At 41.3% G+C, this 20119-nt stretch overlaps 1 protein-coding gene across 5 annotated transcripts in view; it reads right to left on the bottom strand.

Annotated features, from left to right (window-relative positions):
- The window catches only part of Ap2b1 (adaptor related protein complex 2 subunit beta 1), a 124543-nt gene that overhangs the window by 45002 nt on the left and 59422 nt on the right, over positions 1–20119 (bottom strand). For 4 of the 5 annotated variants that reach the window (XM_059271350.1, XM_059271349.1, XM_059271351.1 and 1 more), the window contains exons 15-18: positions 9716–9757; positions 8765–8911; positions 4965–5110; positions 1998–2127 (exon numbers count right to left, since the gene is read on the bottom strand). In XM_059271350.1, the coding sequence (XP_059127333.1) occupies positions 1998–2127; positions 4965–5110; positions 8765–8911; positions 9716–9757 (465 nt within the window). The remainder of the gene's footprint in view (positions 1–1997; positions 2128–4964; positions 5111–8764; positions 8912–9715; positions 9758–20119) is intronic. The other variant, XM_059271353.1, reaches the window with a different exon arrangement.

Below are 20119 nucleotides of genomic sequence, written 5' to 3'. Positions count from 1 at the left end.
AACAGCCAATTCTATCTACAGAGTAATCCTAGTTTTCTTCCTCTAGACTCAACTACATTTCTTCCTCTAGACTAAGTTACATTCTGACTCACTTGTCTACTCGAAAAGATTCTTACTCAGTGCTAAGAAAAGCCACAATCAGCCACTGTGGCAACAAGGTAGTCCGTGAACCATAGACAATGTGCTGGTGTCTACACTACTGAAGAATGTTTAGTTCGAAGTTCAACACAACAGCTCGTTGTTTTATCAACCATAGTCACATTTCACATCGGTATTTCTAGAACATCGAGCAATTCGACCCATCTGTCTGAACTGGAAAGTGGATGGTTTTCTTTCACGTTAAATATATTTCAGTCTCATTCAAATTATTCTGTCGTTTCAACTTCTAGGCAAGGATATCCCCCACTAAGTCTTATGTCTGCCACAGTGCATCTTCTTCCTTTCCTCCTTTTCATTTTTTGATCAAGTGTGAGCTCATTATCAACATATTTTCTTTTCAGGTGGGAGTCTTTTTTTTCAATAATTTATTTTTATTTTATTTGCATTGGTGTTTTGCCTGCATGTATGTGTGAGGGTATCAGATCTTGGAGTTACAGACAATTGTTAGATGCCATGTGGGCACTGGGAATTTAACTCAGGTCCTCTAGAAGAGCAATCAGTGTTCTTAACCTCTGAGCCATCTCTCCAGCCCCTGGGAGTCTTTTTTAAAGGAAGATTTATTACTTTTACGTGTATGAGTATTTGCCTGTATGCATGTATGTGTACCATGTGTGTACAGCACCTACAGAGGCCAGAAGAGGGTGTCAGGTCCCCTGGAACTGGAATTACAGACAGCTGTGTGCTGCATGTGGGTGCTGGGAACCAAACCTGGTTCTCTGTTAAATGGAGCCAGTGCTCTCAACTGCTGAGTCATGTCTCTAGCTTCTTTGAAAACCAGGCATGGTGCTGCACACCTATAACCCTACACTTTGAGGAGGGAGAGCCCGGAGAATCAGAAGTTCAAAGTTATTCTCCATCAAGTTAGGATAAATGAGACTCTCAAGAAATAAATTTTAAAATGTTTATTGAGTAAGTACCTCTTTAAGTCACTGCACAGCTTGTTTTGGTTTTTGTTTATCAAAATAAAATAAAAACTCTTCACCATAGAGTGTGGGAGCCCACAAAGGTTTCCTAGGGAGATCTGAGCTTGCTTTACACAGCAGGACTGCATTAGGGGAATGGCTGGACCATGTGCATGGTCACCAGGTATTTGGGATGGTCTACACTTAGCTGTGCTGGGGGAGGTCTTTTGCTCCACCCCTTTGCATTCCTTTAAAAAGCCCTTTAGTAGAGACAGAAGGTGCTGGTGGGTTTGGAGCCAGGCCCTCCCGAGGCTATCCTGTGTTTTCTAGCTGTCTCTCTCTATATATATCCTTCTATCTACAAATTCCTCATTTCTCCCTGCTCAAGAGTACCCTGGGGAACAGGAGGGAGCCAGTCTCCCTCAACAGAGTCATTTCAAACTATTTTGTTACCAACTTTATCATAAGAGGTCTTTCCTTACAGGTTTCATATTGGGAGGATGGGTCTTTAGCATGAGATAGGGGATGGCCTAGTGGGAAGTGGTGACGTCACTGGGAATGCCCGCCCTTTCAAGACATTACAATAGTTCTTGTGAGAGCCTGTCTAGGTTTTGGAACAGTAAATTTTGATTTAAAAAAAATAATTACTGCCTCTGCTTCTCCTTTGCTTCCATTATTGCCCCTGTGACTCTGTGTCACGTGTCATCTACCATAATTCTGTGCATGATAAAAGGAAGTCAAAGTGTCCTCACCAGATTGATGAAATGTTAACACCAGGCTCTTCCATCTGCCAAACTGTAAGCTAATAAGCCTCTGTATGGGGTTATATTTTGTTATAGCAATGGAGAAGGAATGACTACAGATGGATCACTTCACACACAAAGGAAAATCAGCAAGATCCTAACAAACACTCTTCAAATGAAGGAAAACTCTGACCTGCAAGTTGTTCAGAGGTTCCATCTTCATGACTGGGCCCAAGGTGTTGAGAGGCAGAGAGACGTCAATGCTCTGGTTTGGCATCAGTGGAGTATGGATGGCCAAGGGAGTGCTTGGGATGACACCAAAACTGGAAAGAGGAGGAGGAGGAACACCCAGACGTCAGTCAAGAGGCAGGATTCACACACCTGGAGGTTTCCATGGCTTTACCACAATGAAATAACTTTCAAGACAATCAGATGGAAGGAATAGCAGGAAACAGTGTGCTCAGCTGACCTGCTCCAACACTGGGTATATCAAAATTTCCTACTATTTCCATTACAAGGATTAGAAAGACAGTGACCTGAGCTAGTGGGAGCTCACGGACTCTGGACTGACAGCTAGGGAGACCACATGGGACCAACCTAGGCCCTCTGCATGTGGGTGACAGCTGTGTATCTTGGTCTGTTTGTGGGGTCCTTAGCAGTGGGATCAGACCTGTCCCTGGCACATGAGCTGGCTTTGGGGAACCTATTCCCCATTTGGGATGCCTTGCCCAACCAAGTGTGATGATAATATATTGTGTACCCTAATAAACTTGTCTTAAGATCAGAGGACAGAGCCAGTCACTAGATTAGACATAGAGGCCCGTCAGTGGTGGCACAAACCCTTAATCCTATCACTCGGGAGGCAGAGATCTGGCTGGATCTCTTTGAGTTCAGGGCCACACTGGAAACAGAGCCAGGCAGTGGTGGCACACACCTTTAATCCCAGTACTAGGAAGCACACACACCTTTAATCCCAGGAAGTGATGGCAGGGCGGAGAAAGGTATATAAGGCATGAGGAAACAGGAACTAAAGCAGTTCAGCTGAGATCCTTTTGGGTGAGGACTCAGAAGCTTTCAGTCTGAGGAAACAGGATAGGCTGAGGAGTTGGCGAGGTGAGGTTGGCTGTGGCTTGCTCTGCTTCTCTGATCTTTCAGCTTTCACCATAATATCTGGCTCTGGGTTTTTTATTAAAAGATCATCTAAGATTTGAACAACAGGGGAGGAGCTTTGTCCTGCCTCAACTTGATATGCCATGCTTGTTGACTCCCATGGGAGGCCTGCCCCTTTCTGAATGGATGAGGAGTGGCGGTGGTGGAGGGGTGGGGAGGTGGGGAGGGAGGGGGAGGTGGGGATGTGAGGTGGAGAAAGGAATGGGAGGAGAGGAGGGAGAGGAAACTGTGGTTGGTATGTAAATTAAATGAAAAAAATGTAATAAAAATAAATTAATAAAACTGAAAAGAGAAGAAAAGGGAGACAATGTTCATGGGCAGGAACTATTGCTGATGCTATCTATGATTCTGAAAGATTCTTCTGTGTATCATGTTGCTGGAAGGACAGTTTTTTTTTTCTTTAAAAAACTGAAAATAGATACTTCTTTCATGCAATACATCGTGACCAGATTTTCCTTTCTCTCTGCTCCTCCCAGTTCTCCAACACTTTCCATCTCCCCCAGAATCCACTCCCCGCCCCCATTTCCCTTCAGAAAAGAACAGGCCTCCAAGAGACAACAGCCGAACATGACAAAATCAGATACAATAAGACAAGGGAAAAACCTCATATCAAGGCTGGACAAGGCAACCCAACAAGAGAAAGAGTCCCAAGAGCAGGCAAGAGAGTCAGAGACACACCCACTCCCACTGTTAGGAGTCCCACAAAAACACCAAGCTGACAGCCATGACATGTACACGGAGGACCTAGTGCAGACCCATGCAGGCCCTGAGCTTGCCACTTCAGTCCCTGTGAGCCCATATGAGCTCTGCTTATTGATTCAGTGGACCATGTTCTCCGGGAGGGACAGATTTGATAAGCATCTCATAAAGATATATATATATATATTTTTTTTTTCCATACATAATCTTTCAGAAAAAGATTTAAGAATCTCTTTCGTGAGTAACCCTAGCACTTGGGAGGATAGGACAAGAGGATCACAAGGAATATTCACTTTATAGAGCAAAGTATGAAAATTAATGTTATGTCACTGGCTTAATAACCTGTCTGGTCAGTACGGAGGGTAACAGCAAACTTTTTTTGTGTGTGTTCCAGATGGATGAGTTTCCACTTCCAGTAGCACCGATGAATGGTACCTTTTCTTTGCCAGTATTTGTCATTTTCCTGATAGCTATTCTGACTGGATGAGATAGACTCTCAATAATGGTTTCAATTTGCTTTTCCCCAATAACTAAGGACATCGAATAGTTTTACATTACCATTTTTTTCACTGTGTTTCTTCTCTGGAGAACCACATGTGTAGTAGCCCATTTACTGATTAGGGTTTTTTGTTTTGTTTGGTTTTGTTTTGTTTTGTGAGACAGGGTTTCACGTCGGCCAGACTGACTTTGAACTTACTGTATAGCCATGGATGACCTTAAACTCCCAATTCTCCTGCCTCTGCCTTCTGAGTATTGGGATCATAGGCATGTGTCATCATGCCCCAATTTGACTGCAAAATTTATTTTTAAAAACCATTTTGGCTGGGTATGGTGTTGCACGACTTTAATCCTAGTACCCAGGAGGCAGACAGATCTCTGAGTTTGAGACCAGCCTGGACTATAGAGCGAGTTCCAGGACAGGGCTACACAGGGAAATCTTGTCTCAAAAAAAAAAAAAAAAATCAACCGACAACAAAAACCATTTTGCTTCTCTCTCCTCTCACCTTCTTTCTCTTCTGTGTGTGTGTGTGTGTGTGTGTGTGTGTGTGTGTGTGTGTGTGTGTCTGAGTGAGTGTTGCTGGAAATCTAGCCCAGGGCTCTGTGCATGTTAGGTGAGTGTATAATTTTGCCCTTGTTCTCCAGAGTTGAAGCTGACAACTGAACAGAGCCAAGCTTCCTTTACATTCAGGGTCTACAGCTGGCGCTTTTGCCCCTACAGAATGGAGCACTCACTTACTCAGTACTGGGCACAGGACTGCTCAACAGCAAACCCAGGACGTGAACTTCTTACCTATTCTTGTTGAACTGGATGGCAAAGTCCGTCATGTGCTGCAGAGCTTTGTTGGTGAAGTTCATTTCCATATAGATGTGCCCTTGGCGGTGAGTGAACGTGCCTGAGATCTCCAAGCCTTTAGCCTTTACTGCAGGTAGCCAGACCTGATGAAACACAGCACAAAGCCCAGGAAGGAAAGTTTACCTCCATGCTGCTTCTTTCCCAACATATAAAGGGAAATCCACGCCCTGGGAAATCATGCAGATTTTTAGACAACAAATGCTAAGTCTGTGTGAAAGGCTCTGAATAAAGTAGTATTTTTTCGAATTCTGAGATCATGTTCAATTATTTAAGAGCCAATTTAAAATAAGTCTATGAGCAATTGGCATTTTTTTCTATCTTCTGTTCAATTTGGTCATTTTACTGTCTTAAGTATTGCTGCCAAACGCTTACACAAATAAAAAACATTCTGATGAGCACCATGTTCCTGTTAGGCTTGAAAAGAGACTTAAAGGGGAGAAATTGAATCTACTAATGAAAATAGCATGACTGTAATCTTTCAAGACATTTCCAACATTGTCAGCACTCTATTAAGGGCAAGGACCATATGTTATGTTATATTTAAATCTATTCCCATTTCTGACAAACAGTTAACGCCTCAGATGTTAATTAAATGCTTTTTCTCTATATAATTGGTTATGTATCCTTGGCCCCAGAATCTAATATTTCTGATTTATGCTACCTAAAAAAGTCAGAAAGTTTATGAGCTGTTATGACCCCTAGCTAGAGTTTATGGGTTGTGAATAATCATAATTTACCCAGCCACACTGAAAAGAGAAAATATAAACATAAGGTATTTTCATTTATGAGAAGGTAAAAACCAAACACCAGTTACTTCCTGGAGTAAGGGAGAGTATGGGAGAGACTTGGTTCTCTTTATGATTTGTTGTAATAATCTGACACCACCCTTTGAGAATGGTAATGTCTACTTTAAAATGTGAAATGATGAAGCCAATTGCAAAGTTGCCCTATAGATACTCTTACAAAAACATACCAGGATATACAAGGATGTTCTCTACAACATCACAACAAAGAATGAAGGAAGCACCAGGCAATAATACAAATGCTCGTTAACAGGAGAATAATAAACTGATTTATCAATCTAGTGAATATAGTCACTCAACAGAATATGATAATTACAAAATTATGCAAAGCAGCAAATTCTGGGACAGTTTTTTCAAAGAATACAATATATAGGAATATGCACAGTTTTTACTTTCTGTTTTGAAAGCATACAAAGAAAGATAACAGTGACTATATATGGGGAAATGGGAACAGGAGGGATGGAGAAATGGCTCAGAGGTTAAGAGCACAGGCTGCTCTTCCAGAGGTCCTGAGTTCCTTTCCCAGCACCCACATGGTGCCTCACAACCACCTGTAATGAGATCTAGCGCCCTCTTCTGGCCTGCAAGGACACATGCAGGAAGAACACTGTATATATAATAAATAAAAAAATCTTAAAAAAAAAAAAAAAAAGAAAGAAATGGGAACAGGAAAAGGCTTAATATTATGTCTTATATCTGTAAATTATTTCAATTGGTCATTTGTAGGTATAGTTTTTACATTGATAGATTTTTTTTTTAAATCTATCAATCAATATCTGTCTGTTTTTTCGAGACAGGGTTTTTCTGTGTAGCAGAGTTTTACTGTGCAGCCCTGGACAGTTGGGAACTCAGAGATTTGCCTGCCTCTGCCTCCCAAGTGCTAAAATTAAAAGTGTGTGCCACCACTACCTGGCAATAGTAACTTTCTTTAAAAAAAAAACAAAAAACAAAACAAAACAAAACAAAAAAACAGCAACAACAAAAAACCCCCCAAAAACCTGATATTTTAAAATATTTATTATTATTATAAAATAATAAAATTTATTAACTTTATTATTTTTTAATGTATTTATTTTATGTGGATTGGTGTTTTGCCATGGGTATTGGGTCCCCTGGAACTGGAATCATAGACAGTTGTAAGCTGCCATGTGGGTGTTGGAAATTGAACCTGAGTCCTCTAGAAGAGTAGTCAGTGCTCTCAACAATTGAGGCATCTCTCCAGCCCCCTAATTTTATCATTTTATGTGTCTGAGTATTTTGCTTACATGTATATCTGTGCACCATGGATGTGTCTGGTGCCCCCAAAGGTCAGAAGACGGTGTTAGATTTCCTGGGACTGGAGTACAGACCTTGTGAGGCACCATATGGTTTCTGGGAATCAAACCCAGGCCCTCTATAAGAGCAACAAGTACTCTTAATCACTGAGCCAACTCTCCAGCCCTTGGATACTGTTTAAAGTGCAAAGTTTGTGAGGAATTATATCCAACACAGTAGACCTTATAACAAACCTACAAAGCTGTGCCAAAACAGTACGGCTCTGTTCTGAGTCTACTTTTGGTTGTGCTATATAATGGCTGTATATACAAGGAATGACTCTCAGCCAACAACCATTGCTACATTGCAGGATTCCTTGTAGAGAATTAGATAGGGAAAGAAAGAAATCAGGAATGCTGCTCTTGAGAAAGATAAGACTATACTCAGATTGACTGGCTAGTACCTCTTTCAAGAGCCTAAATGAAACTTTATTTACAGAGTTTCCCATCTTCAATTTATATCTGAGTGACATCGAGCAGGACTGAGACTGGAAGAGTCCTAAAACGCACAGCTAAATAAGAACTCTGAAGAGGAGCACTGAAGCGGGACGCAGTGGCTATAACAGAACTGCACTGGTAAGCTGGCATGCACTGTGTTTGTAAAAAGTGAACTCTGGGAGTGAGGGCAGCTTTGTCTCACACTCAAACATTTCCATCACGTGTCCCCCCAAATTCCCTGTCCTAGGTTGGTTTGGCCTCCTGCCTCTCTAAGAGGAAAAGAACAGCAAATGGCTCAGTATATTTAAAACACTGCATCTTTGAGAATGAACAGAAGGAGACAAACTGTTTCCAGCAGATGCTACTATTGTCTCTCCTATGGAATAAAAGTACCTGCTTTGGGAACCAGAAGCTAGAAACTCATCTAGAGAAAATACTCGGCTTGCCTGGAGATTCCTCAGTCACGAACTCCAGCCTCACTATTTCAGTCAGTTCTGCAGTTGTGAGCACTTGGTTTGATGATGTTCTTTTCCTGGTTCTCCCAATTGTGCTACCTCGGCTGTCGTCTCCACCAGATGCCTGTAAGTGCCTGATGTGATGATGTTCTGCGGTCTGTCTGTTCTTTCACTTCTGCCTGCTACATACTTATTAATAAATTCAATCACTTACTACAAGCATGGCTATATCATAGATCATTCTCTGTATAGAACAGTGGCACACTGCTTTAATTCTAGCACCTAGGAGGCTGATGCAAAAGGCCATGAGTTCAAGCTTGGGATACAATAAAAAGGTATACTAAAACCTATGAAAATGAAATTTGAGGAATTGTACCCTAGAATCCATATATAGTACCAGTGAGGAAGGGAAATGCAAAGAAGTTTAAAAAAACAAAAAACCCCACTTTTCTCTACTGTGTGTGTATCTTGCTGATAGACTGTAAAGTAACGTACCAGGTTTTTACCAGATATACCTTAATGCTGACAAATTAGATATCTCTAAATACAAGGCCCAAACTCAAGTATTTAGTATTTCCAATTTTAAGTCTGATGGTGTTTCCTATGGTTAAGTTCCTCATAGATCCTCCAGAACAAGAGCTACACCCCTGTGTTAGTGAAAGTAACACTTGTTAGAAGTAATCGAGGGTTTGTGCACTGAGAAAGTGTTGCTCACTCTAACTACTTACCGCCTTAGGAGCAACATATCCGCCAGGCGCCATGCCTATCCCCGTGGAAAGCTCAAACAGGTCGTTCAAACCGCTGCTGACCACAGCAGGAGTAGGTGAAGGGGCGAAGGTTGCAGGCACCGATGATGGGATGAAGGATTGTCCTACCTTTGGGGAAAAAAGGGAAAGAGATGAGAAAGAATAGATTAATTGTCCTTAAAATGTTACTTATTTAAGAGCACTGGGAAATCAATTAGTGAACACTGCAGTTACAATATTTGTAAGAATCCAATCAGCATACTGTTTCAATTACTTTTTTTCACCAATGATAAATATAAACATGCTTTAGAAGCTTTGTCAAGGCACAGTACTAGGTAGGATGCAAGAACACAGTGATCCAAGATTTTGTCTTGTTTGTTTCCAATTTTAGCTTCCATGATTCTGTGCAAAAGGCCTACAGGTACCCTAACAAAAGAGGAGTTTGTGTCTACAGAACGAGGGAAAAGCCTCCAACTTAAACAGCAGTTCCATTTCCACTTGGGTTGGGCCAAGTCTTACTTCCCATATGGGTGTTAATATCTAGCAGAAAGCTCTCCTGAGGGAGATGATATTCACACCCCATAGGAACTCATCTATGAGGAAAATGCCCTCTACGAATCCAGAAAATTCAAATTCCTTCTGGACACCAGGGCATAAAAGCAGTCAAGATGGGAGGTTCCATTTCCTTTAGCTCTTTAATGGCAGAAACACAGAGATCTCTACAGGCACCACAGCATCAATCCCTAAAGAAGTCCCTAGAACACATGTGGTATGTGACCCCAAATTGCAAGTAACCCTGCACTCTCTACCCTCACGCACTGCTGCTGAGCTTGTGCAGTGCTAGAGAGCAGTGGTGGCTGCTCCGATAACGTGTGAAGGAAAGCATCAAACAGGGCAGAGCTTCCCATGGTGAACAAAACAGATGGCACTTACTGCCGGACTTCCTCCAATGCCCCCGCCAAGGTCACTGCCAAGCTGAAAGAGAGAAAGGAGAGAGAGGAGAGAGAGGTAGAGTTCATTTAGCTAAGTACTAGATGCCCATATAGATTCTGTAAATTGTTCTACCAAGTCATTGGAAATACATGCCATTTGACTTGTCTCCCAAAGCCTAAGGAATTCTAGATCGCCAAGAAACATGTTCCAGGGGAACCGAGTGAGGGTAGCGAAAGGGTGTGACAGTTTAGCCCAAACTTGGAAAATGGAGCTGGGGCATTGTAGGGATGTTTCACATCCAATTTTCTACCCCAATTCATTGGCATGAATCCAAACAAGATTTAGTGTTTGTATACTCTGAAGAGCTCTAAGCCTAGGCAGCATTACTGTTCCTTTACAAAGAAATTTAAGGCGGGGGAGGAAAGCAAAGGAAGACCAAAACTGCTTCAACCTACAAAACCTGCTGCCTTACTGAGATGATAGGAACCAAACCGGTATTGAGTTGCAATTTCAAGCTTCAAAAATTACCAGTGGAACATAAAAGGTTTTCAGTTGAGAATGCTCCTTGGGGGAAAAACAGCTAGTACAGAAAGATAGGCATGCATCGCCCCAAACCTCCCACAGTCGGTACCTCTAAGGAGAGATGCTGTGATTTATATGGAATCTGTCTTTTAAAGGAGGCAAAGTAAAGAATTAGACTAATTGGCTAGCTGACAGGTAAACAATTCCACAGGCTCTTGGTCTTACTTCTTCCCCCTCAGGGCTCTATAATGTATACAATTCACCCTGAAAGCAGTCTTGTCTTCCATGACAAGACCAATGAAGAAAAACTGGAGCTGTTTAGCTGGCCATACATACCCACACACTCACTCCCACACACTCACATACACACACTCATGGAACTATTTACAAAGCTGAACCTTCTTTGTGGGGTGAGGTTTGCGGTCCTGTGTTTGCTTTCTTTCTAGCTCTCATCATATCTACAGCCCTCTGTGAAGTCTAAAAGTGCTGCAATAGTTCTTGTTTAGTGGTAATAATTTAGAAATCACTGTGCTGGGGTCGTCTTAGAGACAAAATTAGACTGCATCTTTATTATTTGGGAATGATGACTTATGAACTGAGAGTAGTATATAAAATGACGTTGTCAAAACCTAAAACTCAATCTCTACTCAAAAATAGTGAGGCCTATGACAAATTTTGTTTCATTTAAAATGGAAAATAATCCTAGCAGGTGCTTTAGCCAAGCCAACATTTCTAGAATGTGGTTCTCACCGACCACTTAATGGGGCCATTGAATGAAGCCAGACACTTAACCAAATAAAAAGGTCATTGCAGCCAACAACTTAAGTAACTGGAAAGGTGCCAAAGCCAATAGAAAATAGATACATTGCACATCTCCTTTCCCTGGTTCTAGAATGACACATATCTGCAGCATAACATCTGAAAAGCATGGCATTCTTTTTATTCAGACAAAACAACATATGTAACATTTACTGCACGCAAGGCATGAAAAGATGCCAAGCACTGAAAGGACCACAGATTAATCAGGGCACGCTTTACAGACTGGCAAAGATAGGAAACAGTGCAAACCTGTACAGATAACTCAGTAGAAAAGGAAATTCTGGAGGAAAAACCTCCCTATGCCTTCTTTGAAATCTTCTTTGAAGTGAAGATTCAAAGGCATGGTAAAGCGGAATTAAAAAAAAGGGGGGGGGATGGGTCGTTTCTCAACAGCATCCACAAAGGCTGAAAACACAGGGCAGATACATGTTTTGCTTTTAAAAGTTGAACCAAAAAAGCTTGCAAAGGCAATATAACTTGCAAACATCTTTTAATTTTCCTGTTAACAAAAATCTGGTGTTTTCTGAGACTAACATTCAAACTTTTAAATAGTATTAATAACTACTTTAGTTATACAGCAGTAACCATGACTACTTTCAACCTTACATACAAAACAAATCAACCATCTGTGTGTGCACATAAGCTTTTAGCTGCTACTGCCAATCTCATCCTCAGAGACAATGATTGCTTTTCTGAGGTGTCATCTGGGCATTTGAAGTAGTTCTTCTAGTTCACTCTAATGTACATTCAGCCAGAGTTGAAAATATCATAGTTGAGAATTATTAGGATTCAGACAAGATTCTTACGTTAAAAAATGACTTTAGAGCTGACTTCTATATAAAATGAGAATCAGAATGTGAGCAAAATGAGAATTCCTTTCTAAGGGAGGAAAGGAAAGCCAAATACAAATCCAGGGAAGGGCTCTACGAAACATCTCATCTGCCCTAATGTTGATGTGGTTCATGACTTCCTAATAGGCTAACCCTCCCTTCCCCAAACCACTCCCTCTGGCCAGGTTTGCAATCCAAGCTTGAAAGACACAATTCTTTATCAAACTGGTTAGCATATGCTGAGAAGGAAAAACATTAAAAAAGTAATAGTTTTACCAAATATTCAATAAAAAGCACAGAGAAGAGGTAGCTATTGGTGATACTTAGACTAAAGGAAATCAAGCCTGCTGTGGCTTGGATCTGAAACATCCCTCACAGGCTCAGACAGTTGCACATTTAGTCCCTAGCTGCTGGTGGTGTTTGGGAAGCTGTGGAAACTTGGGGGCACAGGCCACTAGAGAAGGCCTCAAGGGTTACACCCAGCCATTTCCAGTTCTGCTTTCTGCTTCCTGATCTATCAAGACAGAGGAGCCTCTACCACGATCTCCAGCTGCCATGAACTCTGTGCTTTCCTGGCCATGATGGACTAAACAGGTGTTTTATATATCCCAGTGATGAAAGAAGTAACTAACACAAAACCCATTTGTAGTTCTTGTTTTGAGACAGGGTCTCACTATGTAGCCCTTGGCAGCCTGGAACATATCATTATGTAGACCACACTGATCTTGAATTATAGAGATCTACCTGCCTCTGCCTCCCAAGTGCTGTAATTACAGGTGTGTGCTTCCAAGCCTAACTCATTGTGGGTTTTTTCCTTAGATTTTTATTCTCATCTTTGAATATTATGAGAATATTAGCTGGAAAAGATCTAAACACCATCTTTCCCCATGACATTGACCAATTTTATTTGAAAGCACAGAAGAAACAATCTGGGGGTTGCAGAGATGGTTCAGTGGTTAAGAGCACTAGCCGTTCTTCTAGAAAACAAGGATTCAATTCCAAGCACCCACATGGCTCACAATTGTCTACAATTCCAGTCCTAGGGGATCTGACACCCTCTTCCAGGCATGCATGTGGTACATAGACATGCATGCAGGAAAAAATACCCATACACATAAAAATAAATAAATATATTTAAAAAGAAAAGAAAAACAATCTTGATGATCCTTTTTTTTTTAAATACTACAATACACTTAGAATCAAGAACACATAAATCATCTAGGATCTGACACACATAAGGCCCAAAAGATATAAGACACACAGTCAGAAATACAAAAGTTATCTGTGGTGGTATTTTACTTGTACTGAAATGTGATTTTTTTTTTTTTGTCTACCGAAATGTGATTTTAATTGTATGTTAATAAATAAAGTTGCCCGGGGGTCAGAGCTATTAGAGCCATAGCAAGAGCATGGCGGTGGTGGTGCACACTTTTAATCCCAGCACTTGGTAGGCAGAGCTAGGTAGATCTCTGTATGTTCAAGGATACAGCCAACATTGGAGACACACGCCTTTAATCTCAATACCATAGAGGACCTGGAGGGCTGTACATAGAGGCAGTGACAAAGCAGTCATGTGTTGGGTTTACAACCAATGAGAAGGCAGAACAGCTAGACTATATAAAGACAAACACACAGGAAGTAGCTCCCTTTTCGGAGAGCTCTCTTGGCTGAAGCAGGAAGGGTAAGGCTCTTAGTTCTGACCTCTTGGCTTTCTTCTCTGAATCGGCTCTGTGTTTCTTATTTAATAAGACGGTTGGTTACATCTACATTTGGTGCCCAACGTGGCTATACCCACAGTAAAGGAAAAGCACAAAGCCCAATGTTTCCCAGCTAGCAAAACTAGATTGTAGCTTATTCAGACTGTATTTTGTCTTTCCTTTTGATTACAAAAGATTCCAAGGGGTTGCATTCTCCTCTTTGAGAATATGGCAAGGTGGTAGCAAAATGTTAGGGTGCTGTATGATATTTTGATTGTGTTCTGACAAATAAAAGCTTGCTTTGAGTCAGAGAGCAGAGCTAGCCACTAGCTGACCAAAATTAACCATAGAGGTTTGGAGGACTGTGGACAAAGAGGAGACAGGAAGTAGTAAAGCGGGGCTGAGAGAGGATCTCGGGGGCCCCTTTTGGACTGAGGAATGGTAGAGGTAGGAAGCGACTGGCGGCTGCTCCCTCCTTTTCTGATCTTTCAGGTTCTTACCCGGATATTTGACTCTGGGTTTTTTTTTTATTGTTAAGGACTAATTAGATTAACACTTCATTAGGGGTGAGAGGCAGTGACTAATCTAATACAGAGAGATCATCAAGGATGGAAGCAACCCAAGACATGGTCTTATCTACCTACCACATTGACAAATGTAATGAAACAGATAACTAAGAAAAATGCCTAGAAAAGTTATAAATTGACCTTAATGAGACATTAGTTATCTCTAGTTCACTGCTGGTATGAAGTTCATCTAGCAGGGAGTATTTTGAGAGCTCATATTTATCAGGATCCTACACTAAGTCAATCACACCAGAACTTATAAAATTCAGGTTTCTATGAAAGTCAGGAGTAAAGTAATTGGTGTCCCAATCTCAGATGTCCATATACTGTTGTTTGTTTTTGTTTTTTGTTTGGTTTTGTTTTTCAAGACAAGGTTTCTCTGTGTAGTCCTGACTATCCTGGAACTTGCTGTCTAGATCAGGCTGGCCTTGAACTCAGAAATCTGCCTACCTCTAACTCCCAAGTGCTGGGACTAAAGGCATGCACCACCACTGCCCAGTACTCTTATGCTTTATCTTAGGTGTCTAGATACTGTGCTTTAAATGTCTCTTCAAATTGTCCACAGCTCACATCCTATTGTTCCTAGGATTGCCTTACTGAGGTTGATTTTTCTCCATGAAGAGAAAATGTCAACTACAGGACAACTAAATCAGAATACAGGAAGAAGGAAAGAGAGGTGTCAATCTCAGAGAGGGGAGGGGAGTGGTTTCTGTTTTGTTTTGAAACAGGGCCTTGCTATACATCCTAGGATGGTCTTGAAATGATAATCCTTTTATCACTTCTCTGCCTCAGTCTCCTGCATCCTGGGACCATAAGCATGAGCCAGAATGTATAGCTATGGAAAAGAACATTTCAAATGCTGAAAACTTTCAACAAGTTTAGCTGACACTTTCAACGGATAGTGTAATTCCCTATTCCCCAATCTAAACCACGGGATTTGTTGCCATTAAATGGTACTAAGAATAGCATTAACATTTGGCTACTGCCAAGGAGTGGTCACTCCACCATGTCTAAAGTAATGCTTAATGAGAGGACTGGAGTTAACGTCGGATTACACAGTAATAGGTCACTGAGAACTAATCCAGGAACTGGACAGAAAGCAATGATTCCACTGTAACTTACAAGCTGAACAGATTTAGGAACATTACATGAGCTCTGCACCAGAACCAGACAAGGCCAAAAGTCTGAACCACAAGTAAGCTCCAGATGAGCTCTAGACAGTAAAGGGAAATGTCAGCTCAGCTTGAACAGCCACATACTATAAAAGAGTAACACAGAGAGAGGACTGAAGAAGGAAATTCTATTAAAGAACAAATCTGCTCAACTCTAAGGGAAAAGAAAAGCATAACAAAAGCATATTAACAGACAGCCACTGATTGAAAGGGAAAAAATTCCACACAGTAGTAGTGACTGGGTCCAGTTTACCATCACCCCCACCACCCCACCCCCACCCCGTGGCCATTCCAGAGCACATCTACCTGTTTCTAAAACTGTGGAGCTGTGTAGGTACCTGAAGATATTTTCTTTTCTTTTCTTTTTTTTTTTTTTTTTTGAGACAGGGTTTCTCTGTGTAGCTTTGCGCCTTTCCTGGAACTCACTTGGTAACCCAGGCTGGCCTCGAACTCACAGAGATCCGCCTGGCTCTGCCTCCCGAGTGCTGGGATTAAAGGCGTGCGCCACCACCGCCCGGCCTGAAGATATTTTCTTAACTACAGGAGCAGACTTTAAGCTCAGACACTGCTACACTTCAGTCTAGACTCTCATCTCTTTTATGGGATGCTTTCTAGAAATCACTGACTGACTCTAAGGGATGCACCAACCCATACAGTTTGATAATAACTCTGTTCCCCAGGAGTCTAGAATGATGTAGAACAAGACACAATGATTTCCATCACAAACAAAGAAACCTGTGTGTGAGGTAGAAATATGGTTTTCAGCTGCTAGGTAGGAAGTAGATCTTTCAAATCTATGCAGAGAAGCATCATAAAACATAACCAGTGAAATACACAAGGAAATTCTTTGAGCATGTAATAAGCCAAGAAACAAACCGATGACTAAGAACATATAGACTCATCTTCCTCAAAGGGGAAAGCAGGGAACTATATCAGACCACTTCCTGATAAGGAATTTAAAAGTTCCCTCAAAGCCCACTACAGAACTTACAAGTCAGTCCGAGTTGTAGATTGAATATAGGAAGTTCACTGGAGAAACTTCACTCTGCCCCATTGCTCTTCATAGCATTACTGCCTCTCTACACAGGAAGTCACCATTTCTTCCCTGACTAGAGGAGAAGCTTGTAAGAACTGTTTTACTCACAACTCTATTCGTAGTACCTGGAATACAGCCTGACATCCAGTAAGCATTCAATGTGTATTTATTAAGTTAATCAACGTTCTAGTAACCAGGTAAGTATAGCTTCCGGCAACAGTTCATAGGAGTCAATTTTGCAACTAATCATTTTATTGGAGAGAATAATCACCAAAAGGACAGAGGCCAACAAACTGTCCTCTGGCCCAGAGCACAATGTCAATATCAACAACATCAGTACATATGAGAAGAACCAACTGGGGAATGAACTCTCTAGGCCGAATGCCTGGCTAGCAAGGTACTACCTGCATGTTTTGTTTATTTGTGATTGTTTTTGAGACAGTGTTGATATATGGATGAGGATGGCCATTTATTTGCTATTATAGCCCAGGCTAGCCTCAAACCAATGACCCTCCGACCTCAGCTTCACCCAGCTTACACACCCAGCATCTGTGTGATCTGGGCAGTATAAGAGTGCCTTCATGTCAGTTAACTGTTTGGAAGGCACCTATACTTTATCATGAATCACTGCCAAGTAGATGAGAAGGTGGGATTTTGAGCATTCACCTGAAAGAGTGTAAGATCTTGATTCCTTTCCCGTAAGAAAGGTCAATGAACTTAGCCAGTTTCTCTTTTCACAAAGGAATACAGTCCTCTAATTGTGCAATGCTCATGCACCTCCTAATGACACATCAGCCTAAAGGCACATGACATGGTCATAGGAGGTGCAGCACAGAGACACCTGGGAGAAGCCAGCCCATGTTTTCTCTTAAACATTCAAGTAATTTAAATTCTCTGTTCTAACATGTCCCTTTGTTCTATGCTTTCATTAATCACCATTAAGCAATACCGACACCACGAGGTGATAAATTAGTCATGTTTATCCTATAGCTTCAAATGTATACTCACGGTCCTGTGTACTCCACAGGACATCCATCAAAGTTAGGTGCAACTGACTCTACTCTGGAACACAAATTTTGAACCACGTAGCTGAATACAGGGTCACAAAAATTTTGGAAACAGTCAACATTTCTAAACATGCAATGATTAAATTTAATTCAAAATCAAATGTATAACGAATCACTTCTCACCCATGCTGTATCATGTGACTTCACTGAAGTTTTGATTCTGGACAAACAACACCTGACCTCTGTACTGCATGGTGTCTGTCATGCTCCTTCACAGCCAACAATACTGCTCAAACACCAGGCTCAGACTGGATGTTACTGTTTGCTAAGAACTGTACAGAGTTTTCTGCTCTTACTGAAACATCATGGATTGATTACAGAAAATAAAAACTTGTAACATTTTTCCCACCTGGTTTTTTACCACAAAAGTATCAAATTAATGTATCTCTGTATTGTGTTAGAATATCTATTTTGAGTTGCTGCACTGACTTCTATTTAAAAGAAAAAATCATTAATGAACTTTGGCTTGGGATTAGGGCTGAATTTCCAACAATGGAGTGGCCCTAAATATACTTCTGCCATTTTTGTACTATGTATTTATGAGAGAACAGCATTCTGAGCATTAACAACTATAAAATGCAAATAATTATCAACTCTGAAAAATGTTAAAGCTTAAGTATCAAATATTCAACTAAGAGTAATTTTTCACATAAAAATAAACAATACCCATCTCATTAACATGCAGATTTGCTTTGATCATTAAGAAACAGTGAAAGAGGAGATGGACAGGTGTCAGCTGTTAAGAATACCTGTTGCTCTTCCAGTGGATCCAGGTTTGGATTCCATCACCTATATATCTGCCTACAACTAACTATCTATAACTCCAGTTCCAGGGGATCCAGCACCCTCTTCTGACCTCTGCAGGTAGCAGGTATATACACAGTGCATTTATATGCATGCAGACAAACCATACATATAAAACATAAAAAAATTTAAATGCTGAAACTATATGTGCAACAAGTAATTGTTTTAAAATAAATTTATGATTTATTGTCAGAAAATGTTTCATTTGTATACTTATTTTTGTTTTGTTTTTCGAGACAGGGTTTCTCTGAGTAGCCCTGGCTGTCCTGGAACTTACTCTGTAGATTAGACTAGCTTCAAACTCAGAGAGATCTGTAGCATGAATCGTTAGAAGGTCTTATTAATAAAAACAAACCCAGGGCCAGGTATTGGGGTAAAAGCTGGAAGATCAGAGAAGCAGAACAAGCCACAGCTACCTCACCTTGCCAATTCATCAGCTGATCCTATTTCCTCAGACTGGATGCCTCTCAGCTGAACTGTGCTCAAAAGCCTAAAAGCTTAACCAGGCTAGTTCCTGGTTTTCACACCTTATATACCTTTCTGCTTTCTGCCATTACTTCCTGGGATTAAAGGCTGAGTCACCATGCCTGGCTGTTTCCAGCGTGGCCTTGAACTCACTGAGATCCAGATGTATCTCTGCCTCTGGAATGCTAGGATTAAAGGCATGTGCTACCACTGCCTAACCTCTGTGTTTAGTATTGTGACTGTTCTGTTCTCTGACCCCAGATATGTTTATTAGAGTGCACAATATTTTGGGGAACACAATACCACCACAGAGATCTGCTCGCCTCTGCCTCCTGAGTGCTAGGATTAAAGGTGTGTGCCACCACCAGGCAACAATATATATGTTGTAGCCCACACGTGGGGTTTGTTTTTAATTATTTATTTTATGTGCATTGGTGTTTTGCCATGAGTGTCGGTTCCCCTGGAACTGGAGTACAGACAGTTGTAAACTGCCATGTGGGTGCAGGGAATTGAACCCGGGAACCTCTGGAAGAGCAGTCAGTGCTCTTAACTGCTGAGCCATCTCTCTAGCCCTTTGTATACTTATTTAAGTATACTGAGGGCTGCATAAAAATTTCTTGGGTGGAAGGGGATCTTGAGTGGAAAATGTTTAAGCTCTTCTACTCCAGGAAAACAGTAATTACAGACAAACCAGAGGACCACAGAATGGTGATAACTATCGAGGTTAAGAAATTATACAAGTCCTAGCACAAGGACTAACAGTAAATGATTGGTAAATTTCTTCTAAATTGCCTGCTATAGTTTGGGTAAGTGTCTCCAAATGGTCCATGTGTTAATGGCTGGTCCAAGCAAAGGCTATGGGGAGGAATGGGATGCAGCAGAAGTTCAAAGGGTGGACCTTATGAGAAGGGTGCTGGTCGTTAGGAGAGGGTCTCTGAATAGGACGGGTCTCTGTAGCCCTTCTCATGCTCTACTTCCCATCCCTGAAGTGAGTGACGTCAGCCTCCCATGATCTCTTGCTGTACTGTGCCATCTCACTAGAGGCCCTGTCTCTGCAGTCCCAGTCCAGTACTGGGGTCCTACAGGATTCCTGAAGAGGGGATGGTTTTCAGTCTCTATTGGAATCTTGAAGAAGCAGGATTTCATATCAACAGGGTGGATGAATTTGCCACCAAGTATGAGGGCATGCAGAGAAAAGCAAGCTTCTTTCTTCCATGTCCTTTATGTGGGTTGCATCAGATGCTGTGGCCCAGATTTAGGGTGGGTCTCCCTGTCTCTAATAATCAGATTAAGAAAACCCTTTGTAGACTTGACCAGCAGCTTTGGATTTTAGTTAATTCCAGATTAGTCAAGATGACAATGCCATCCATAGGTCCCAAAACAATAGGACTAAACATTTATGATCTGGAAGCCTCCAAAACTATGA

Source organism: Peromyscus eremicus, chromosome 8a (assembly GCF_949786415.1).
Source record: "Peromyscus eremicus chromosome 8a, PerEre_H2_v1, whole genome shotgun sequence".
Lineage (NCBI taxonomy): Eukaryota > Metazoa > Chordata > Mammalia > Rodentia > Cricetidae > Peromyscus > Peromyscus eremicus.
This window is presented reverse-complemented; position numbering and strand designations above follow the sequence as displayed.